The sequence below is a fragment of the Opisthocomus hoazin genome, chromosome 1 (assembly GCF_030867145.1).
Source record: "Opisthocomus hoazin isolate bOpiHoa1 chromosome 1, bOpiHoa1.hap1, whole genome shotgun sequence".
Lineage (NCBI taxonomy): Eukaryota > Metazoa > Chordata > Aves > Opisthocomiformes > Opisthocomidae > Opisthocomus > Opisthocomus hoazin.
Window position 1 is genome coordinate 25,654,485 of NC_134414.1, and position 25,618 is coordinate 25,680,102.

A 25,618-nucleotide genomic window follows, 5' to 3' on the forward strand; every position below is an offset into this window, starting at 1 on the left:
TCCTTCTAAAATCCACTTCCCTACTGAAATTGCACAAGAACAAGACACGAAGTTCTTCAGGCTTAAAGTTATCCTAGGGTTGCTAATTTGCTGTTTACACACTACTTCTTAATTTATCTTCATAACCATCTTATTCAGCACTGCCAAGGTTAGACAATACAGAATACACTGCAAGTAACTTCACAAATTGAATTCTCATGACATGTTGTTTCTCTTACCTTCTGTTGCAAAGTATTCAAGATGGCACAGCGTTTGCTCCATATACTGGGAATCTTTTGAGAGCCTCTCAAAAATTACATTATCCTATTAAAACCAAATTAATTACAGAGTAAGTTACATACGAAGTTTCTTTTTGTGTATTTACAAGCTCAAGTGAAGTAACCTGAGCAGACTTGCTAATATCAGAACCCAAGACTGTATTTACATATGGAGCATTCGGGTTTTGGAGACTCCTGTGAGTAAGTAATTTGGACTGTGCCCAGCGGCAGAGATACTGCATCCACCCTAAAGAATGAGGACAGAAGTACACTCTACCCTCCTCCCCTCTTCCCATAAGGGAGTCCCAATTATTACGCAGTACAGAACACTCCTTTCTGAATTACTAAGCAGATTTATTGATTTTCAGAGACTAAGTGTCTGGTCTTATTCAGTGCACATCGGAGTCCCACACAGAAGAGCTTCTTAAAATCATTTCTAGAAAAGATTCCCACTGATGTTAAAAAATAGAAGGCAGAAACACTGAACAGCTTCTACCACAAAATTCTCTCAGAAATAAAACTTTCCTCCTGCAGCAATTTTCTTCATCACTAAATCAAAGGGCAACCGAAAAGGCCCAGAAAACAGCTGCAATCAAAATACAGCACCGACACCTACACATCTAGAGCCTCTGGATTTTATTCTGCAACTACCAGAACAAGTTGCTACACACAGGTATGATATGGAAACCCGATACTGCTCAAACATCTACTCTTCAGCTAAGTACACAGACGTACATCTACCATTGATTAGAGAAAGGCATACAAACCAATTAATTTATGTGACAGGATGGGAGATGACTATCAAAATGTAGAAGAGTTCACGCGGAGTAGGCAGTTAACTTAGAGTGGTGGATGCACCAGAACAAACAAGACAAAACACGGATGGCACTAATTACTACAACCCTTTTGCTCTGTTAGACATCTGAGCCTGCTCATATGGAAGACAGCATGAATTTTTTTAAAGCTAACTCTCCTGTTCTCCATCCCTTCCTGTGCCACACTCCAAGAAACACTGTGAACTCAGGCATGGCGTGAGCAACAAGCAGCTGCAGATCTGTGCGGTCCTACTAGGCATACAACTTTGGCATGCTGCACAATGACAGTGGGCTTAATTCACTCCCATCACACCAGCATGAAGCCGGCACATCTTTATCAAATCAGGGGAGTTTAACTGAAGCAGCAGAGCAGTGCACCCCAACCCGTCTGCTGGGACAAATGCAAGTACACCAGATCCTTACAGAAGTCAGAAATAAGTTTTCCCTGTTGCAAAAAGCCACCTCCATAGTTCTTCACTGAAATTAGAACCACTTTCTGGCTGCGGCCAATGCTAGTTTTTTCAGCCTCTATACTTCAGCACCTTATTGCTCTTGTCAGTGAAGATAGAAGCACAACATGGTGCAAGTCCTGATGACAAATCACAGCAGGTGCAGAGATGCAGATCAAGAGCCAACCACTTAACAGATTTTTGCGTTACAGATGGAGAAAACAGCATTCAGTCTAGCTCCTGAACTGCTGCTGCATAACTGGGTGAAATCCCGCCTCTGCTCAAGTAAAGGGTACCGCTCCCATTAATTTCAGGATTTCAGCTAGGTAGTAGAAAGCCGAGCAACCTTGCTGTCTGCAAAGAGTCAGAGGAGGAATTGCAGATCTCTCAAATCACTTAGCCCTAAACAGAAAGCCAACAGGTATCCTGTGTGAGATATGAAATGCCAGCATCAGCCACAGCTGTTGAAACAATAACTGGTAGTGTTAGTTCCCCATTAGGTAGCGTAATTACTTACAGCCCCTTTGCAGTAGAGGCGTAGCTGTCCCGCTGGAGTTCGAACAATCACTGACATTCTCTTCCTGTTACTGTTGAAAGAAAAATGCGTGTTTTCATTAGTCACAGTGATGAAGACTAAGTCCTGTTCTAGCAGTGTATTTTCTCAGATGCACTGAGTGCATCTGAGATCCTGTGAGATGTTGTTACTTACGTAACTTACGAGCCCACAACCCTGAACAGCAAGAAGAAATATTACACTGCACAGTTCCAGCTTCAGCCCCATAGTTCCCCTTGGCAAGCACTCAGACTTGCACCCACATGTGAGCAAGCTTTTGGAAAAAAGCAAGATGGTACAAAAATCCTCGAGTCTTACTTATTCTCAATTGTTCCTTACTCCTCAAGCAAAATTTTTGTGTAGACTCAGGCTAGAAATTGATGCCTTAAGGCTGCATGTGTGTTAATCACAGGCATAACACACATTGAAATAACCACCCACTGACAAGGCCAGTTATTTAACTTCTTAGCTCAAAAGAATGCAAAAGCATCACAGGAGTCACATGGTACAGGCCAGCTCTTGACCTCCCCTACAGGTTCTTGATATTGGTCTAATCAGACTAATAGAATTGTGATTACATAGAACAAAATCAGACCCTCCGAGCAGAGCTGCACATCGAGACAGTCCAGTTTGGGATATGTTTTTAAAATAAAGGTAAGTAGTGCCATACTATACAAAGGTGTTTAATAATGGAAAGTAGGTAAGGTTTTTTTTTTTTTAAAGATCAATTTTGGCATTTCACTTATTGTCTCCTTTAAAAGAGCCACTGGGAAAACACACAGCTTCTAAGATGCAAAGGGAAGTAAATCATCTGTCCAAGAGAACCCTGAAGAACCTGTAGTTTCATATTCAAAGCAAGTTACTTATAAGTAATTTTTTCCCACCAATATGTACAAACAGATCAGAGTATAGCACAATACTCATCCTCCTCCAAAGCTTCTCAGGGAGATCTAATGCCTTTTCAGGGCTCAAGAGCCATTTGTAAAAAAGCAAGCTCTTGGCACGTATGATCGGACAAAACATAATCCTTTGAGCCTTTCTGAAGAACATCTGGAAGGACAGCAATTATCCATGCCCAGAATTTCTGCAGCAAACTAACAACTCTGGGAAAACTCCATGCACTTCCTAAAATCTAATTATAGGAGGTCCCTCACCGGTCAAGAGGGAAGTTGCTACACAGAGGAAAGAATTAGAACAGCATTTTCTACCAGCACTGTACGTAGGCTACACCTACTCCTGTCTATGGACACCAGGGAATTGGTCAACTTGTCAGAAATCCTGAAGAACTCTTCTAGTACCTTTTTAGATATTCCCACAAGTAGCTCGAGTAGCTACATTCTGAACAAAAAGGGAAAGGTAATCAAGAGCAATCTTCAAAGCAAGCCAGCACACAAGTAAAGCTGCCTCCCCAAATCTTCCCTGATTTTAGTTTTACCTAATCCTTTAGAGCAGAACCAGCCAACTCAAAGAAGGCAGAGGGCAAGACTTCAAGACTTTAAGCCACAGTAAGAATAGAAAAGCCAGCAAAAAAGCCTCTTGACTAGCACTGTCCAACCTGACAAAACTTTATCAACTGAGAAAGAGAAGGCACCTTTTGCTATCTCCAGTGATTTAGGGGCCTGCAAAGCTTCTTGCTACTCAAGCAGTGCCCATCCAAACTAGCCTAAGGAGTTAGGAGTGCTTGCAAGGTTTAGTTTTTCCATAGCTGGTGTGGTTCTGAAAAAGGGGCACCAAAAAGCCCTTCAGCTGGAGGCTCCACCTACTCAAAACCAAGTAATTCACAGAAGGACTACAAAAGTGGAATCCCAATCTCAAAGTATGTTCTTGAAGAAGACAAGTGACACACTGGGAAATCAAGGAGGCACAGAATGACACCTCCAGGGCAGCAGCTTCTCTTGTCCAGTCAGAGCTGGAGTGGCAAGGGAGAGCTTCACCCTCACATGCCAACAGTCACCAGTTTATAAGCAGCTCGTTATTAGTCTACTCTGGAAATAAGGAGTAGGAGGGGCAGGAAGAAATTAGGGAAGTTCATATTTTCTCCTGCAAAAGTTGAATCTTTTTGTTCTATGATTCTGTGATAATATATTTACAAAAATGGTTTTCTTATTTCCCTGCATTTAGTATATTAAAGGAAAAAACCTACCTGGAAAACTCCAGCACGTTAAGAATTTCAAAGGTTTTTTCTTTTCCCAACTACAAAAGAAAGCACAGATTACATGCATAATTTACAGTATGCTGTTACATGCATAAACATACTAGTCAGTTAAAGCACCTTCGCTTACACCTCCCAGTGTAAACAAACTGTGGCAATAGCTCCCTCTCCTGGTTAAAGTCATGGAGAGTCCTATTTAATGAAGGTATTCTACTCTTGCTTGAACGTCTAAAATTGTGGCATCCTCCTCCTACTAATTTTACACCATTTCAAGGAACTAATACCTTAGTCTAGAAGGACAAGCATGCTTTGAAAGTTGAGCTGCATATTTACTGAACAGCTATCGCCTAAGAGACATATTTCAGACTGTGAGCGTTATTCCAAATTAAAATAAATATGCCATCAGGTTCGGTACTACAACAACCTTGACCTGAACAGTCTTAATATTTCTTTTACTTGAATTCACAAGCATATTAGATTATAATTTTTTGTGGGGAAAAAAGGTTAACTGAGGAGTAATTCTTGTTATCATGAACAACTGTTTGCCGGCCTTGAGTATGAGCAACCTGAGGAAGGAACAGGATTTAGAAGCACTTTATCTTTGCCATTCCTGTGGTGTAACACATGGAAGGAGCAGTGGGAGTTACTGGAGTCTCAGAACTCCAGCGGTATTTGTAGCATGTGGTTAAAGAAAGGGCTGTAACAAAATCTATTCGCAGTACAGACTTACATCCTACAAAGCATGTAACAATTCAGCAATACATCCAAGACCAAAAGCTACCTCCAACCCATGTTACATATGCTGCCACATATGCAAGCAGTGAGAAGAGGCAGGAACCTCTGGTAGTGACAGCTTCCGTTGCTGGCTGTAGACTGACCATGCTCCCAGCTTATGAATTAAGAGTATAGATACAGGTCAAGTGGGCCTGGGTCTTCCTGCAGAGCAAAGGAGAGCCTAGGCAGCTCTAGATGACACTGCTCATAAGCTCTACCTCTTAAACCAAGCAGGAGTTCCCTGTGTAGCTGTAAAAGGTTTGTGACAAGTCCTAGAGAGCAGTATGTTTTAAGTGCTTAGCTTGGCAGCGTGCCAAGAAACCTGCAGGTGAATGCACCTGAGAGGAAGAACAAAACCACATCAATTACTATTAACAAGCACCCTTCTATGTACTCCAGAAGGAAAGTTGTCATCTTCATTGCACCTGTGTAAATCTGGAGCCACTTTAGCTTAGACTGCAACTTAAGTCAGAATGTGGCCCCATGAGCCTGAGACTGTCAGCTCTAATCTGTTAACTACACACCCCTGCATACAGAGCTTGTAAAGCAGATACATCTTCTACAGAAGACCTTATCCAGAAAATCTCCATTTTAATACAAAAAAAATCCCAATCATTTAGAAGTACAGTAACAGTTTAACATAATAGAAAATCCCCCAGACACATGAATTTCCTTCTGATGGAGTGTGCTCGTCTGTGCTTCCCAGACAAGGGGAATATTCTTCAGGCACAGCTGCTGTCATTTCCCATATAAGCTTTCAACTTCGTAGTGCCCATACCACACAGAATGGTAGAGAACTTCGCATCTAAAAATAGATTAAGACAACTTCTCCCAGGCTGCTAAAGTCTTCTGCATGTATCGTCCCAAAGGCCTTGTGAAGGGGCATTCAAGGACCATGCAGGAGACATTTTTGCTCAGCATGAGCTTGGCAGTCTGTGCCATGCACATCTACTTACCGCATCAATGATGACCGAATGTGGAGTCCGTCCTGTGAAGACATAACCAAGTTTTTTTGCTCCTTTCACTAATGCTCCTTCATCTGCCAATACAAGAAAAGCTTAAATTTAATATGGCATGTAGAATAGGCCTACAAAGCCCATATTTAAATATGCCACACCACCAAAACACAGAAGCCCCCTTTCCCACATACTCCTCCACCTGTAGGGTTGCCAGAGTAGCTCTGCACACACTTCCACAAGAACTTTCCCATTTTAGTTCTACAAAGGCCCCGCAATATCAACTACACAAACTTCATATTCAATCCAAATAAAACATCCTGTAATTACTGAAGCATCAAACTCCATTGTTGGGGAGGAGCCATACTTTTCTACATGAAACAGTGGAAATACCTGTTCTAAAAGCAAGATCAAAGCTGTGTTATTCTAAGTTCTGACAACATGCACTTAACCGATTTCCTGCAAGACACAAAGTTCAGGTGCTACAGAAATATAGCATTGTCTTCTGCAGACTGAACTGGGCAGTGTCATTAAAAGCTCAGATAACCGAGCGGAAATCAGAGCCAACACCTCTGCCTCTAGTAGGTAGTTATACAGCCGTGTTAAGGAGCAAGGGCCATTAAGCACAACCAACATACAAGTGGGTTTAGTGTCCAAATCAAGCAACCCTAATGTCTCTACAGCTCCCTTAGTCTCCTCACAATTCAACACTGACCAGAGCTGTCTCTTCACCCAATTTTTCAGGCACTTTATGAAGACATAAATAAGAAATTACATTGCTTCATCACTCAATACATCACTACAAGAATTCTAGAAACATCCCCAGTAAGAGAGATAAATTTGACAGGAAGCAGGGCCCTGCTGCTCTGCACTTCAGCTCTGCCTACCTCCTTCAATACCTCTGTGCCACCTGAAAGAAGGAAGAAATAGGTGAAGGGCAGGCCTGAATATGGCCAAGACTCTGCTCTTGATTATACTGTTTCATGTATGAGCACCTTTTATCTGCTTAGAGCAACATGCAAAGCTACTGCATCAAGAAAAATAGTTTGCTCTCACACCAAATAAAAATGTAACTGTTAATGCAGAAACAAATCAGTACTTCCACAGATCAGCTCTGTGCACTGAAAGTTTTACTTCTGCTTTCCCTCCCTGCAGAAAGGCCAGAGTAGGTGGTCTCATGAGCACAGAAGGGATTATAAACCCAGCTTAGCTCTACAGAAACATCATACACTGGGCAGTTTTGTAGAAAGCATTCAAAAGCAGTGTGCACTGATGACAGAAGATGCCAGACCTACTGCTAGCATCATGGAGGACATCTTGCTTTCAAAATCAATGACCTTTACAGAAATCTGGACCTTCCTTACATCTACTTATACTCCCTCTCTTCTTCCCCCTCTCAAAAAAAGACAGTAGCCACCAACCTGGAGAAGAAGCCTGGTAGATTATTGTATTTCCTCGTCTCTCGGGAACAACAGTATGACACACAGCCAGCAGAGTTAGGAACTCCTGTATGTGCACAGCTGTGGGCTAGACATGACATCAGGAGAGTCAGGGTTAGTGTCACACACAGACCAAGAGGCAGCTGTTCGCTAACCCGAGAAGACCCCAGACCTTGAAAAACAGTCTGCTCCCTCTGTAGCAGTTGTCTCACTTGGTCCTGGAACATCAATATAGCAGAGTTAAGGGCCAGCATTAATGAACTAGAGTGCTAATGATAAAGACCTCACTTCAGCTGCAGAGAGCCAGGAAGCCAGAACATTCCCCCACTCCCCACCCCCCAAATATAAAAGCATTAGTTTTGTAGCACCCCAAGCTTTGTATAGGCAAAGACATCCGCCACAAGATGCTGATGATTATCACGCAACAGAAAAATACCAGAAAGTAGGTAACCACACCCAATGGATTGACAGCAACCACACCCAAATTAGACTCATTGCAACTGCACCCTGAATGAAGAACTTCCAGAGCTGACAGCAGCTGATTAGCCAGTAGAAGGCAACATCACCTGCTCTTACACAAGCATACAAATTTCTGCTTGGCTGGATGACGATCAATGGTCCCTACACACTCAGCATCACGAGAACAGGCAATATAAAACATTGTTCCCAGACTGCATAGTCACCAGCCTCCCCAAAGTGCTCAAAGAGACACCAGCTCTAAGACTCCATGAATATGCCATGGTACTTTGGCAAGTGTAACAACAGTGACTTGAAACGGAGTCCCCCATCCCATTCTTCCCATTCCTCCCTCTGACCCAGTGTTTCCAGTCCCATAGCAGTCAGGAATGGTACTCAACTGCCCAGCTCACAACCTGCCACACTGATCTCATCCATAGTTCACAAAGATCTTTAAGATGCTTGGCTGAAAGAGCTGAAATGAACACCTTCCCCTGCAACTCAGCTGTATCTGTAACACCCACAGTTGGCAGCATCAAAATCTGACGTCACAGAAACCATGAGCTCAGTGACCGAGTCAGGTATGTACTTGGCAGTTCTACCTTTGCAGATAGCCCTAGCTAACTTTGCAGATTCTCACAGAATTTTTGCATATGAAAATATCATCTAGTTCCCAAAGTTTTAATTAGCATAGTATATTTTGTATATACTCTGTCTTAACAGAGCCACCTACAAAATTAATAGCATTACAACAGCTGTTAGCACAAGGTTGGGCCAAAACCCCACTACTATAGCATTAAAATCAGGATCAGATGGACAAAAAACCTACAAGATTCCAGTAAAACAGGATTCAAGGTTTTAAAAACATTAAGATGCTCATACACAATTTGTTCTGCTTGTGTACACCAGAATGTTTAACAGAAAAAATGCTACAGTGTTCAAATGAAACTTTTTCAAGCAAGAGCTACATGCCACCAAGAATCCTCTGATGAAAGACTAGTTTTACATGTATTTTAATAAGACTATATGCAGTACTACTGTCTGAAATGTACCACAGTCATTTTACAAAACCCTTTAATCACACAGAACCACACAGACATTAAAGACACTTCCACACAGAGGAGCACTTAAAATGCAACTTCTCACAGTTAGGCTAGCAGCATTCAGAACTGGCTCTCAGACACGTCTCGAGCCAAGCTGTGTGACAACAAAAAAACCCCAAAGTTTTGTTCTATCTCTGGTCCTATTTCAAGGACAAGATCAAGAATAGGGAAAAACTGTTGAGTTTTGGGGGTTTTATTTTCAATATGGTGCACATAGCCTACCTACTTGTACAAAAAAGATGCACTGGCAACAGCAAGGTTTAATTAGTAGGACATAAGTTACAATGAAAGCCATAAAACAATGTCAGCCAGCAAATGTGTTAACAAGTATGCGTATCAGAAAAAAGTGTAATAAAAGACTGCAGATCCAATACTTCTAATTCTTGGTTCACTTCATGTACTTTGTCATCAATACTTTCAAAATAACTGTTTCACACAGGACCTTTATCTTTGCACACTGTAACTTCTGAATTGTATGGTCACGTGCCACTAAAGTAACAACCGTTATAGCTCTTGACATGCTCTAACGCAGAGGCTGTGTTCAAGAAAACAAACAGATGGAATATGATCAGAGAGTACTGTGCAAAATGTCAAGTCCACAGCAAATTACTGGTCAGGAGGTTACTCCTGCTCCACTGTTTCAAGTGAAAGCAGTGTCTCCATCTCCAAATGCACACCCTGCCAGATTCTCCTTTTAGCATCCACAGCTACAGACCTTTGATGTCCTTCTTACATGTGTATCACCTAGCCCCGTACATGCCTTCATAGTACATGTTCTATCAGCTGGAAACAACCTGTCTCTGGTCACGTCAGATTTTAATCTTTCCTACATACATATTTCTGCTTTCAAGCCAGCAATGTAATTTGTTGCTGCTTTGGTATTTTCACAGCTCTCAACGGATTACACGGCAATCTTTCAGTTCCATAGCAAGAGACCACCAGACAGAGGCCCAGCTTATCATGTCAGCTCCTCCACACAGCTGTCATTTGTTTCCTTTCTATATTGTTCCAGCACTGACACAACATTTATTGCACTGGCATGAATCAGTATACAGAATTCCAATTCCTACTTCAGAGCTGTGAACAGAAAAATTCATTAATGGTTTCTGTGGCAATACAACCCTTACATCACGCCAAGCTCAACCCCAGCATAAAATAGAAGTTCCACAGGTTAACCAATTCTGCTTTTTTACTTGTTTTCTTCTACTAAAGCAAGTATCTGCCATTTTAGTACTCAAATTCTTACTGATGGTCTCTGAAGTACTCCTTGCCTGCTCATTTGGCAAGCTCAACTCTGTTTCTTCCCACCCCACTTTTTCCTTCTCTATTTATCTGCAGCAGTAACAAAGTTTGCATATTTTAGTTTCTGGTTCATTTGTCCACTGGTAGCTCTCATTCTAGGTGCCTTCGCCCCCCACTTTTCCTCCCTGTGTGCCAGCAGCTCTGGGTGAAAGCTATTGCTTCTCTTTCTCCATGTCTTTTCCAAAGATCCATAGAACACCTGGTATACAACCACCTACGCCAGCGCTATACCCCACTGGCTAAACTTCTTCTGCACACTGCCCCCATGAGCTGAGAGTTACAGACACATTGAGACACAGTCTCGTATTTCTGGAAACGGTTTCTGGAAACAGTTTCTGGATTGTTATCTACAAAGCATTACTGACGCTGCAAGCAAAGATTCCCCATCTAGAACACACAGCACTATCCATCATCAACCATATTACTCCAGCCAACTGTTCACAGTCTGATTAACTTCACATGCAGCTTCCTTGTAATTTTAAGATACTGATTTATCTCTCCTCTTACTTGTAGCACATAAGATCAGTACCTCCCTTCACAGTATTTACAGATGAGCAGGACTGGTAAGTTTTTGAGCAAAAGGTCTAGAAATGATCAACAGGATACAGACACAGTCTAACAACCGGAGCTTACTACTTTGCATAGAGGTGGCACATTTCTGCCAAGGACAGCTAGTAAAAGACCTATCTACTTCATTACCAAGGAGAATTATGACTCATCATCTTAAAGAGATGTGACCTTACTACTGTTTTTTCATTAAGATACTTGAGGACCAGGGCAAGGATCCAGTCATGTTGGGTATCTCTAGAACAGTGAAGCTGGTAAGGATATTTCAGGCGCAGATGCAAAGAACACATTAACCAGCACTGGAATATCAGAGTTAAGTGCAAGCTTATCTTGTCCAAAGCCACTGAAATATGAGCTATAATAAAAGATATTGCCTTGTACTTGAGCAAAAGTACCAAAGTCTCATGCACAATACAGGCAAAAGCAGAAGAGTGAAAAGTATTTCTCACCCAGCTGTAACAATTTGTCAGCTGTAAAGTGGTATGTTTTGACATTTTTCAGGCAACAGTTACTTTCTGCACTGAAGCCTCCCAGAGGCTCTTACCACCTTAATGCATTTTCGCCCTACTGTATTTCAAACTCCAGTTTTTCATTCCAGCAACAATATACTTTTCTTGTTCTGCTTTCCTAAGGAATAAGGATCAGCTGATGACAGCTGTCATTTCAACAGTGCCTGGTGGGATAAAAGCCTCAGTTCCTGCACAACAGTTATCTGGTCTGCCCGGCCAGCTGCTGAACTACTCAGCACACATACTCACTGAATCCATTCAAGCATCTACAGCTACACAATGTGCTTGCTGCTTCTTGCCCAAGCTGTGATTTGCAGGCCACAGAAGAGAGTTTATCTGCAGACTGGAATTAATAGAGGAAGTGCAGAGAGAAGCCAGGGAGATAACAGACAAGTCTAGGATGAGATCCAAGTTTATTAGCTCTTTCACTTCTTGACCTCCTTCTCTGCACTTGTATCAAAGTAAAAAATAAATGACCCCACATCAAACAGGCTTGCATCTCCACAATGGGTTTATTCACAGCACATGTGCAACTCAAAGCATCAAGATAAAGACCACCTAGCATATTTACTGAACTTCCTTTTAAGTTTTCGGAAATAACTGATCTTTCCTTATACTAATAAGAGTTTACACCATTTTCCCTACAGAAACAGGCCAGCATCATGCTCTTGGCACTGCTGCACAGTTCATCCAAGAGAAGGTGTTACAAAGAAAAAGGACAGGCAGACAAACCTAGGTACTTCCTTCCACATTAAAATCCCAGAGAAGCAAAGAGAAACCTCAGCATTTTTTCAAGACAATTTATCCTTCCTTGGAACACTTCCTGCAGGGTAATAATTCTTTGCCTGTTACTCAAGAATGGACTTGGGCCATCAGTCAGTCCATATGCACCAGTGGCCCAGAAGAGACATCAAATTTAGAGGCAATGCAGGAAGCTAGAGATCTTCCTAGCAGATGGAAGACAGTCTCATGAGGGCAAGTACATTATTTTTTATTTTCAACCTGGAAAGAAAATTACTTGGCACTGAGACAGTTCTAAACAAACACTCATGACTGGAGACAAAAAAATTAAATCTTCAAGACCAGAGCAATGAGCACTTAATGAGTTTTTGTGAAAGATCACATTAACAGCTTTAGCTGCAAAAGGGCAAGTGTTTAAAGGGAATTCACTGCCCAGCTGAGTACAGCACCATCTTACCCCACAAGGCAGCTTGTGCTAGAACACTCCAGCTTTATTGCCTCAGTTCACTAAATGAGCAGAGGTTGCCAGACATCTGCAAATCACAATCATGTTCGGGGTTGGAAGGGACCTCTGTGGGTCATGTAGTCCAACACCCCTGCCGAAGCAGGGTCACCTGCAGCTATCTGTTAGCTACAAAAACTAAAACATTAAGGAGTTTTAAGTAGAAGGAGGACATTCATGCACCTTAACAGCTGACCTAAAGCCAAAAGCTAATGGGCTAGAAACACGCAATTCTTCCTTTGCCCGCTCTCCTGGAATCCAGCCCTCATCTCACTGATGCAGTTTGACAAATGGATCCGAGCTTCCTGAGCAAACTGTCACATGTAGTTCTTGCATTCTTGTGTCTTGTGCTAAATCACCACTTGTCAGTGGGTGGCATCCATTCCCTCCAGCACAGTCAAGCTCCAAAAGGCATCTTTGGCCTACACAAGGTACATCTTAAGTCTTACCAGCCAGAAATTTCCCCACCAGCTGCAAGAGCTAAGTTCACAGGGTGTGCTCAGCCTAACAAGTCAGCTGTGCAGTGACAACAATATTTATCTGCTCAAGCTGCCAGCCAAAAGCAAACTTGATGCATAAGGATTCAGCATGTAAAGAACCGACTTCCGAGTTGTCCAGACTACATGACACCTAAGGAAGCTACCAAAATCCTTTATTTGTCTGCTACAACAGCAAATATTCCTTCTACCTGCCAAAGTAGAAGCTTTACCCAGAGAAGATTAAAGAATTAGAGATATCCTGAAGTTAAGGAGTCATCTCAAGGCTAGGTGAGAAACCCCATCTCCCAGCCCATTTGATCTATGTCCCTTCTGCTGACTCTATTAAAACGTACCAAAGCACTTTTTCATACAGATGTCTAAATCAACAGCCAGTGAGGAAGAGCTCAAACACACTTAGTTTGCAGAATGAGTACCTGAAGTCAGCAACTGCTATAAACCATAACTGTAGCCACATATAAACAAACAGAACACAAAAGAACAGGAAGCCACTCAAATCTTATCTCCAAGTGATGTGCAGTCCTTCCAGTGCAGATGATTGCAAATGTCAAACAGAAAACCAGTACACTGTCCTGGCAGGGCCACCACCCTGAAGGTTACAGCACAGAAGCCATCTTCTGGCTCTGTCACCCTCAGGAACAAATGCTGACACACAAAGTAATTAAATATTCCTTCAGGCATTTACACCATACTGCATTTCAACTTCTTAGGTACTGTAAAGCAAAACACATAGCAAAGCTTTACTGCACACTGACAGTATGTTGTAACTGTGTTTTAGGTGCTCATGCTAAACTTAACCAGCCCAGTTAGAAAAGTTATACTCTTTAAGGAAAGCAATCAGCTAACAGAGTTTGTCATTTGAGTTTGCGCTTGCCGAAGCCCAGATCCACTACTACGAGACAGCTTCTACAGAACAGAAGGGTCACATTTTTTTACAAGTGACTTGTCTGGTGTCCAGTCAGACACTTCAGAGCTGCATGGTTTCTGAGTAAGCAATGAATGACACTCTCCTAAGGACGACGTCCCTTTAGGACACAACCAAATAGGCTAAGATTACTGATTATGTCTCAGGCTAAGCTTAATCTTGCAATTACTCCCATCTCTTACATCCTTTACACGATTGGAATTCCCAATATTTGAAGTATTTAAAGCAGGTCTTACTCCAGAACCACCCTGCGGTGCTCTGGATTACTCTTAAAAATGGTATTTTAACACTATGGAGGTTTGAGCACTCCAAGTAGTTTTTCCCCTTTAAAGAATAACAATTTATACCATCATTTGCTACATGACACTATCTTCCATACACACTAGCATACATGAAGCTGTTTTACAGCTATCTGGTACTCATAAGTGATGTCATTGCTTCTTTAATTTACTAGTAAGATAAGTGGGCAGAAAGGGGTTAGGTGAGCTATTTTGTTTCCTTTTCCTCAACTCTGTGGTTGCATGACACACCTGTGGAGCAGACTTGATCACACTAGTATATCTGTTAAGCATTCAATTCCAGAGAGGCCTAGTATAGGGTGTTTAAGAGACATGCCATTCAAAGTAGACTTACATGGTCATTTTCGATGTTTTGCAGCAGTCTTGGGTCATCAAATTCACACGATTCACTGGTGGAAGGAGGTAGCTGGCTGCAGAGCAAGACAAGCACATTCAAACATAACAATGGCAACATCCCAGTCTTACTACTACATCTATTTTGTTGGGAAGCAAAGCAAAACCAAAATAAGATTCCACTGTCCTTGAAAGCATTGTGATAAGATCATATGAGTAATGCACAAAGTGCTGAAAGCAAGCAATAATCTCTTCAGAACACCAGCAAGAAACCCGAAATGGTTACGCCTGAAAGTGCATTTGAGAAGATTCAAGTGTCACTTCCTAGGACAGACATAGAAGCAACTTTTAAGTGTACTTGAAATACACTGACTTCAAGGTGACTTGCTTTTAAGATAGGTCAAAGATCCATATCCCTAAGTTCCCTCTCTAGTCAACGAGTTCTGCTTCAAGTTGATCCCTGGAGGATTTTAAGCTTGAGTACTTCAGATTACTAACTGAAAGAAATTTTTCTCAGAACTGACTAGAAAAGCAGCACATAAGGAGAGAAAAAGATGGTAATGTAGGAAACAGCAACATACTGCAAGAAAACATGGCAGCCACAGCAATCACATCTCAAAGTAGCCACATACCATCATATCATATCACGTTCCTAAAAGGTGATCATAAAAATGAGACTGTGGAGAAACCTACCTTAGTTCTTCAGAAAGTGGCTAACAGCATTCAGTGTCTACTTGCTTCTTGGGCGTGAACTCACTGTTTACCTCTATTTGCCAAAGCCACATCAGCCCTCTCTGGCTCTTTCCCATTTTCCATTCATCTGAACATGCTACTGACACCTGCACAAGCCTTCTAGATCTTCACTCCTTTCTGTACAACAGGAGACCCATCTCCTCCATTCATTAAATCTCTGAATAAAGAGGAGTGGTTCTCCTAACACACGACACCTCCATATCAAGCTCTTTCCCAGTTTAACTACTAAAACACAGCATTTTAATACAGAAGTTCCTCTGCTTCTCCTTGTCAGGTTTTAACTCAGCAATTGCAGAGAGTAACATTGAGTCTCTAGTTAGAGGTAAGGTTACTGTAAAGCAAGTTACTCTTAGCTTGCAATTCAAGTGTCTGCAATTATAAATAAGCACTACTTCAGCATGCATCGAAACGACCCCAGCCACCACCTATCCCTCATCCACCTTCACTCTATACAGAAGAGAGGATCCATCCCCACCCACCAGCTCTGCATTAGGCTCCTGCTGGAAGAGCATTTCTCTCAAACACATTGCCCCCTTGGACTTCTAGTCCCAAACTGGAAAGCAGTCTTTATATAAGTTGTCCCCATTCTGCTATACAGAACACAAACAGCTTGGAACAAATTTACCTGAAGTCCTCTGACGAACGTTCTCTTACCAGCTCAGGAAAGTGACTGAGGGGTAGAAAAAGGAAAATAGAACATTTATTCTACCGCGCAAACAAAAAATAGGTAGAAGATGAAGAGCAATGAGTTGTATGATCAGCTGTTCATACATTTGAACTAAGTTTTCTGCCTATTGATGTATCCAATTTAGCTACCGTGAAATTCAGAGGTTAACTTGCACAGAGAACTTACAAGCTTAAGACAAAGATTTAGTATGCAAGACACAAAAGGCCAAGTGCTGTGAAATAGTGGCATAATTCAAAGGGACCCTTTTGACAGAAACAGAACAAAAAAAAGTGAGTATCCCTCCTGTGCAAGGAATATTTAATTCTACAAGCACAACTGCAGCTACATGGTTCTAATGAAATCCTGGTTCATCTGAATAAGACACAGAAACATGACTGAATTGTTAACCTTGGGCTGCATCTCCTTCCCTCTGAAAGGCCAGAGGTTATTCAGCACTTCTGGTTCAGTTTAAATCATGATCAGGTAAGTTCAGAAGCAAGTTTTCTCTACTTCATGTAAAGTACTCCCTAGGTTTGTATTTCATACTTAGTGTTGCAGGACACAAGTCAAAGCTATTAACTGAGACCATAAAATATAATGAAATACGAAATGAAGAACAAAAGGTTCTAAGCCTGTTCTGATATACATGTACCATCAATAAGCACATATTAAGCTACCAAGTTTCTAAAAAATCATACCTACCCATATGTCACTCCAGCGATACTACATTTCTTAAAGTTCATGATATTGCACGTTAGAGTACCTGTTTTATCAGAAAACAGGTATTTCACCTAGAAGAAAAAAAATATCTAATTTTCAACTTGCAAAGTAACAAACTCAAAGTGGAAAATAGATTAAGTATCAGGAAGATTCTGAGAGACAAATGGCTCAAACGTCACTGTACTGGCCAATCCAGGCTTATTACAGCTTGATTTGCCTTATCAAAGCTACAGGAAAATATATCAGGAACATTACTTAATAACATTATTTCTTCTTTATCTCTAAATCTAGAAAGGCTCAAATAGTAGGTATCAATTGCCAAGGCTCGAGTGTGGTCAGTACAGATGTAGCTGCTTGTGCTAATTGAACACTCACCATATCTTTCAACTGTACTAACCTCAAACAGCAGGGCTGGAAGTTAAAACAAAGACTCAAGCTGGTTGAAGAATCATTAGATTTTAACACACTGAAGAAATTCGACATTCCACAGATCACCAAGAACTTGTTTGTAAAATACATATAACTATGTATAAATACGTATAACTATGTGGTTCAGTTACACACCTATGACTGGTAATCAAGGGAAAAAGCTAGGATTTCTCAATGATGCTACAAAATTCCAATGGCAAAGTTGTGCTTTCCAGTAACCTTATTTTGGGAAACACTTTCATTAAAAAATAAATCTTATTTGTAGATTTTATAACAAATCTTTTACAACTACAATATACAGCTATCTTTATCTGAAAGGAAAATTGAAATGCTTCAAGAAACACAATCTAAATAAGGAATAGAACTGCATTTTGTTTTCACTTGCATTTCCTGTAAGGTGGTCAGAAGCACACAGAACTGAGTATACAGGTTTCGGCTGTTGGCCTGCTCTTCAGCCAAGCTTAGTCCTGTACATTCTGTTCCAGCACAGTCAAAACCACATAGCATTTCTTCAACACCCTCAAGGAAAAAGTCAGTTTACCATGAACATAAGTAAAAAGATTCAATTCCCAGGCTTAAGCCTATGTATATGACCTCAAATTTAATCCTGTGATATCTCATCATTTCACTTGTAAGACTTGGACTAATGAAAATAAAGATGTCTCATTAACCTGAGCCACACAGCAACAGAACAAAGCAGATTTGTACAGCACACTCTCATACCTTCTGCCTTCCCAGAGCATATCACAAACACAACACTGGAGAAAATGTTGTCCTACCTGCCCAAGTTCCTCGTTAAGGTTTGAGGTTCTGGCCATTGCAGGTGTATCTGTTTCAGGATAATACATATCTATGTCCTGAAATGAGAGCAAAATTAGACCTATGCTACACAGATTAAACAGTGAAGTCTCCAGTCTTCTTTTAGTCAGCTCCAATTTGGCTTGACTGACTTAATTCCACTGTGGAAATTCTGAAGGCTTGAGACACAAACATCCCATGCTGAACAGGGGTGCCTCCCTCCCAAAGTATATGTCCATACTGCACGTCCACAAGAAAAGCCAGATTCACTTAACTAATTATCATTTTCTTCATTGCATCTCCAGTTTAAGAATTTAGTACAGTGGAAAGAAGTTCTACCAGGTATTAGACATGCTAATCATATGTCTTCAGTTACAACAATGCAATTTACTGTAGCCACATCCATGATTGAAGAGACAATTTAAGTGACTCTAAATCAACTCCTCTTATTACTACATTTAATTGGGAGGGTAAATAAAACAGCTGCTACATGAACCAAAGCAATTTCTCAGATAAGCTAGTCAAGCATTTCCAGTACATTGTAAGCAGCTCAGAACAGACACATTAGACCTTTTGACCTGTATTTTAGAGGAACCACTACAGCTTTCTTTAAAGTCCAAGGATTAATGCACACCAAGACAATGTACTCCTCCTGGTTTTGTGCAGCTTAAGAAACACCACTACAAATATTTTTGGTCCACAACTGAAGAGAACCACACTGAAGTCAGAGCTCACCTGAATAGTGGGATCACTGTTTTGCTGCATGAGACACCACCAACTTATCTCCTTACAGAAATACCATGAATCACACCAGAGGTGACCTTACAGCCAGCCTCAAGATTTGGGAAAAAAAAGAAAAAAAAAAACACACCAAAAAAACCAAACACACACCACACAAAAAAACACACCAAAACACACAAAGACACACACCACAAAGTGAAAAACAAGATAAAAACACACACTCAAACAAGTCTAGTCTTTCTGTCTGCTGTGGCTGAGAGAAGCTATAAGGTACTGGCAAGTTTTCAAAAGATATTTACTGAACATGAGTCAGCTGAGAGATCTCCTTCAACCACTAGAGCTGAGCCTTCCTTCTCATCCTGATAGCCTAAAATACACTCTCGTGATCATATGCACAGGAGACCTTCCTACAGCTATATCATTTCATTTTCTGTGGAACACAGAACTAATAGAGAATAAATCCTCTGAACTTCTCCCTGCCTTTCCCAGAAGTTGCATCAGAAAAGTCATCAGAAAATCTGGTAAAGATTTCAGAGTGAGTATGTGTGGTTTTTTTAATGTCACTTTCCAAAACTGACATTAATAGATTTACTCTTGTTACTTACCCAATTTATAAAAAGAGCCTGAGTAAACTTGACAACTTCCAATGTCACCAGAAGACTGATTGGAATAAGGTTGTTGTACAAGATTATAAATGTCAGCAGATTGTATCCAAAGTTGACAGACAGCATTTCTGTGGACCGAAAGACATAAAGCATCAGCAGACAGCAGGCAGAAGTCTGAGTGGTACAATACAGGGGCAATCATCTTTCTGCAGTTGGCCTAATCAGATTTAGTAGTGCTAAAATAATCAGCAAGTGTGTTGAGGCCTAGTATAAGGGCCTTTTTAATATTGATTTGAATAGTACATCTATAAAACACCCACAGAACACATGCCTGGATACACAGTACATTATGCCAGGTGAAGGGCAGGATCTGTGAGGCTAGACATTAGAGAACAGAACAATTTCTGAACAATTATTGCTGAACAGATGGTGAGAAGTATGATATTCCACACTATAACCCAAATTTAGAGATTCATCTGATGTGTCAACTGTCCCAGTTAAGAGCCACCAATATTACTAGTAACATAACTTCACCTTTCAGAAAGTGCCTACTTGTCTCAGTGGAGTTAGAAAACAAAAAATGTTCAGATTTGTTCTAAAATCTGCCAGCATTGGCAGAATTAAGAAGTTACTCACACTACAGAAATCTAAAAACAAGTTAACTGTTAAACAGCCACCCCATAAATGAACTAAGGCATCCTACTTAAGCAGAAGAGCTGTCATTAATGGTGACAAGTTGCTCAAATACATCTGCCAGCACACCAGGTGCTGCAGGGAAGGGGAAGCATTTACAGACAGCCGGAAGGAAGGGACAAGGCTCAGCAGAGACATAGGATGAAGGCTCCTGCTCAGGGTGCTGCCTACAACCTCTCTTCACACCCAAAGTCTCCACATTTGTCTGTTCATCGCGTTCCCTGAAGCTTAAAGAGGCAATGCAGTCAGCACACAGAGCACCCAGCACAACGGGGTCACAGCCCACAACTAAAGGGTTTTCAGCATTGCAAATAAGTCAGTAAGAACGCAGACAAGCGAACCAGAGAAAACTGCCAAAGTCTAATGAACACCAGAGCAAGATTTCAAGTTTGGACCCAGACACCTCCAAGCATGAGCACACACCAATTCCATATCCCTGCTCAGTTTACAGAAGAAACAGGAAGAGCAGAAACACACCTGATACTAGAAAAGGTTTTTCCAATACAAGCTTTATAGAAGTTACAGATTTAGCAAAAATTTAACATCTACCTGCCTCATCTGAAAAGTCTTTCCCATGTGCAGCAGTTACGGAAGTGACAGAAATCGTGCATTCAATGTACAAAAAAGCATCTATACAGACTATGTCATCCTAGTTTATTACAGGTTTCTCCTGTTTCACATCAGCACAGGTTCAAGAGTTTCTCCCATTCATCTTTTCCAGTAATAGTTCCACCATTGGAAGGCACAAATTTAAAAGTTTCTTCATTAAAAAGCACAGGGGAAGGTAGTGAAGACACATTAAAAGTTGCTGATACTGCTACTGGAAGATATTACACCTACTAAAAACCAGAGTCAAACATGAGGCACTGCCATGCTCTTCCTACATGTTTTTTTTTTTTCATTGCTATCACAACAGCTGTTCTTAAACTGCAGAAGACAGACATCCTTTGCCATCTGTTTTGCAATCACCAGCAGAAAGACCATTTGCAGTTCACGAGAATTGTTTTCAGACACGTATCTCAACACATTTGCAACACCACATTTTATAGCTTGCTAATGTAACCCCCTCAAGTGAGAAATCTACTGGAGAGCTATTTATTTCATCCTTAAAGATGGGCCTTATGCAAACACTTATCTGAACTAATGAATTCATAGAGTATGAATAAAAACAAATAAAACCCTTTAATAAGCATGCTAAGAGATCAGTTTTCTCATTACAAAATAAGTCAGCAGCCAAAACAACTCTGAAACATTACTGAATAAATACAAAATCATAACATTTAGCATTTAACAGTTTTCTCTATGACAACAGCAGATCAGCATTTCTGACTGAAAAAACAGCTAGAGAAATCCTTTGCTTCTGCATGCAAGCATAAAGTTGAAGCCAGCATCATTGGACTGATACCGACTATCCTGCAGTCGGGTACAGTCAGACATGATACATAAGGCAGTAGTACACGACCTGCTCTAATGACAAATTCATACACAGCATCTCCAGAGCTGAAAGAACTTGAACACCAAATATCCAGAAATAACTCTTGCCCCTCTTTTGTTTCTTCCCTACTGCCTGGGTGGTAGCCCAGTGATATTTACCTAACCTTTAGAAGGTTTTATTAACAGAAGCCTCACCAGCAAGTTCACTTATGCCAGCCCATTCTCAAAAAAATAAAAAAATATTGGGCCATCAAGAGTTAGCAACAGGTTCTGTTTCTTGTGTTTCTTTCTCTATTTCTTATTTTATGCATTCACTTAGCAAAGCTAGAGCCTGGCTGGCCCTGCAGCCCGATACATCCCTAGAGCACTGCCTGCGTACTCACTGTTGGAGCCAAGGTACCAGACAACTTCGCCATGTGTTCTGTTCCATAATAAGGCACCTACAGAACTCACGAGGGCCATCACCAGGAGAATACAGAACAAAACCAGGATCTGCACGTTGGTCACTTTCTCCACATTTGATCTCTTCAGAGGTGCTTTGGTTGAATTCTAAACAGCAGGAGAAAAAGAGAGTCTGGCAATGGCTTATATAAGAGGAAATTGCAGAGGCAAACTCAGTCTTAAGTTTTAGAATTGACTGCAGAACTTGCTACTTCAGCTCTAGCTCAATACCATAGGCACAGCTCAACATGGTAGTAACAGGAGTCAATACTCCTAACAACTCCAAAACTGGCAGGACATTGGATTAAGAGAACCATTCAGATCTAAAGACCTAGCACGCTCATCTCCTGTCTGTCCATTTCACTGACAGCAAGCAGAGATGAGCAACACATTGATGATTCTGGTCTCTCCAGGCACTCCCTGCCATTAAACAATACAGAGACTGTAGTCTTAACCTAATTATCTCCAAGTGCTAAAATTGTAGGTGGTCATTACTGCCTACTCAGCTGTTAAACCTGTTTGAAACGTTGTCCAGCTACCAGATAAGATAAAATACAGTTAGTTTTGCTTACTTATTGAAGTGTTTTGAGACAAATTCCTCAATAAGTGCCAACACATGTGCACATGCAGCCTCAAGCATAACAGTATCCTTGTATCCCTAAAAGTCTCCAGGTCTTAAACAGCTACAATGAGTCAAAGCGTTTTATGAAACTCAAGTCCAAATGACAAGCAGAATACAAAAAATATGGCCAGCTTCTGTCAGAACATGCTCTAGATCTCCTTGAAAACTTTACCTGCATGAGTTTTGTATCATGTCCTGTGTACACCACAATACCCAAGACCCATTGCGTGTTTCTCAGTTGTGCACCTCTTAGCAAGATCTGGTCTGGACCAACAGGAACTGGGCTGCAAAGCAAGAAGTATGTATAGCCTCAAATTTTTGATAACACTTTAGGAAAGTAATTCTCCTTTCAGCCTTACTCCCCCCTCAAAAAAAACACACCAAACCATAAAAGGAGGAAAGTAATGGACTCTCACTGTCCACACAACACGAGAGCACTGCAACCTGTGTAAGTCTAATCCCTGCGAAAGCACAGTAGGGCAACAGTGATGCGAAGGGAGCTGTTCTAGTTACCCAAAACTTCTGGACTTACGTGGCAGCCATAAGCCTACTCTGTACTTCACCTCAACTCCTACATTCTCTCACACCAAGGAGAGAGAAGCATCGCACTTGCAAACAGACCATTCTGTTCCAAGCACACTGTAACCTCATGTATGCCATTAAACAAACATTTTGGGAAAACTGTATTACCCATGTGATTTTCAAGTGGGATGGAAGTGATCATCTATTCTTCTATCTGTCTCTATTCAGCCGAGTTGCTCAAGGAATGCAGGTTTTGTGCAGGAAAACAAGTACAGCAAGATGAAACCTGTATGTTCCTACTGACATTTCAAATTCTACAAATTCAAGTACTAAAACTAAGTTATTTTCTTTGAAGAGCTGCAACAGATCAAAGTCACACTGATAAAGACTCCATATTCTGAGATCATTTTTCTCTATAGATCTGAACTTGGTGCAGCCCTTGGCTCTAGCTGGAAGGGAAAGGTTTCCCATTTCCTCTATGCATCTCCTGTTACAAGCAGGTCTAAAAACCCCAACGATTTCCCCCACTCTTCCTTCTCTTCAGATGTTACTTTTGATAAAAAATCCCCACTATGATACCAAAGACACCAACTTTCCCATAACAAGCAGAAGACTGCATAGGAAGACAGAACTAAGTTATCTTACACTGGCAGATGCTCTGATTGACAACCGCTAATTATTACCCTCCTCTTCCCCAGCAAAACCCAGGCACGTGCTCAGTGTTGCAGACTAAAAGCACACAGGAAGCATTTTTCCTAACCAAATGAATTTATGGCTTTGTGGTCAAGCCAATACCTTTGGCCATCTAAGCGCAAGTTTCCAGTGAAGTCGTACAGATGACGGTTGGGTCCTTCACATTCTATCCTTCCAGATACTTTCATCAATTCTTCTCTTGATTGGAGACTAGCAGTTTGAGACAATCCCTGCAGAGACCAATCCAAAGATTGTCAAAAACTCTTATTAGAGGACAACCTAGGAAAACTGTGCTTTCTGCCAACATCTAAGATATAAAATGTAATTAAAAGCGTGGAGGTTTTCTGTCGGGTTTGTTGGCAAGTTCTTTTGGGGTTTTTTGTTGTGTTTTTTTTTTAATGGGTATTCAGTAACTCCTCCCTGCAAGGAAAATACATTATGGACACACGTGATCCTGCTTATTAGGATTAGGATTGGTTTAAATACCTCTACACAAGACAGTTGTATTACCTACGTCATCTCTCTAACCCAGAGGAAAGTCCCATCCACAAAGCATGAAGTCGCACACGTGCAGGAGGAAGTAGGCGACAAGAAGTATGAGCAGGCTTGGTTTTTCTCACAAAGTACAGCTCCACTGATGTGTTACTGCTGCTAAATATAGTCACTCCTAAACATAGTCTCTTTTCGGTCACTGCAGCCATTATGCTCTGATCCTACTCAAGGTTAACTATCAACCCCATCACGCAACTGTAACTTGCTACTCTATCTCAGAGCGCGCACAAAACAATCCCATTGATTTTCATCTGCCTACGAACAACTCCAGAGTGATCCATTCAGCATTTCTTTTGCCAGATTTTGACTGCACCACTGCAAGCTGGAACAAGGCCTTAAAAGGCCCCGCAACTTTATTTTTGCATTAAGCATGTGTCCTGAAGCAAATGCAGTTTGACAGGAACTCAAGTTCTGATCTGTTGGGCAGACCCAGAACAGTAAATCACATTTCTACAACAGTAGTAAACAAGTAGAAAGTGTACAGCTTTTTTTGAAAAAAAACTGTTATTTCAAAATCCTAATTCAAATTCTTTTTCCTTTGTAATGAAAGAAGGCAAAGACTTCAACTATTTCTAAACACCGTAATCAATAGCATTTCTTCAACAAAACTAGAAATAGCCAAATAAATTCTACTACTTACCACAAAGAAAACAAATTAACTTAAACACAGAATCATAGAAAGCTTTGGGTTGGAAGGGACCCCTAGGGGTCATCTAGTCCAACCCCCCTGCAGCGAGCAGGGACACCGCTAACTAGATCAGGTTGCTCAGAGCCCTGTCCAACCTGGTCTTGAATGTTTCCAGGGACGGGGCCTCCACTACCTCTCTGGGCAACCCGTTCCAGTGTTTCACAACCCTCATGGTAAAGAAATTCTTCCTTATATCCAGCCTAAACTTACCCTGTTTTAGTTTAAAACCATTACCCCTCATCCTGTCACTGCTGTCTCTACTAAACAGACTGTCCCCATCTTTCCTATAGGCTCCCTTTAAGTACTGAAAGGCTGCAATCAGGTCTCCCCGCAGCCTTCGCTTCTCCAGGCTGAACAAGCCCAACTCTCTCAGCCTGTGCTCATAGGAGAGGTGCTCCAGCCTCGGATCATTTTTGTAGCCCTCCTTTGGACCCGCTCAAACAGTTCCATGTCCTTCTTGTGCTGAGGGCTCCAGAGCCGAACACAGTACTCCAGGTGAGGTCTCACCAGAGCAGAGTAGAGGGGCAGAATCACCTCCCTCGACCTGCTGGCCATGCCTCTCTTGATGCAGCCCAGGACACGGTTGGCCCTCTGCGCCTCCAGCGCACATTGCCGGCTCATGTCCAGCCTT

The 25,618-nt window shown here is 41.4% G+C and overlaps 1 protein-coding gene across 3 annotated transcripts in view; it reads right to left on the minus strand.

The window, feature by feature from the left end:
- ATP8A2 (ATPase phospholipid transporting 8A2) overlaps positions 1-25,618 on the minus strand; it is a 345,411-nt gene that overhangs the window by 249,228 nt on the left and 70,565 nt on the right. For all 3 annotated transcript variants that reach the window (XM_075419576.1, XM_075419584.1, XM_075419592.1), the window contains 13 exons: positions 23,850-23,977; positions 22,705-22,816; positions 21,853-22,018; positions 19,343-19,470; positions 17,978-18,055; positions 16,752-16,840; positions 16,008-16,052; positions 14,631-14,706; positions 7,378-7,483; positions 5,957-6,039; positions 4,218-4,267; positions 2,039-2,108; positions 219-303 (listed from right to left, as the gene is read on the minus strand). In XM_075419576.1, coding sequence (XP_075275691.1) covers positions 219-303; positions 2,039-2,108; positions 4,218-4,267; positions 5,957-6,039; positions 7,378-7,483; positions 14,631-14,706; positions 16,008-16,052; positions 16,752-16,840; positions 17,978-18,055; positions 19,343-19,470; positions 21,853-22,018; positions 22,705-22,816; positions 23,850-23,977 — 1,216 coding nt within the window. The remainder of the gene's footprint in view (positions 1-218; positions 304-2,038; positions 2,109-4,217; positions 4,268-5,956; positions 6,040-7,377; positions 7,484-14,630; positions 14,707-16,007; positions 16,053-16,751; positions 16,841-17,977; positions 18,056-19,342; positions 19,471-21,852; positions 22,019-22,704; positions 22,817-23,849; positions 23,978-25,618) is intronic.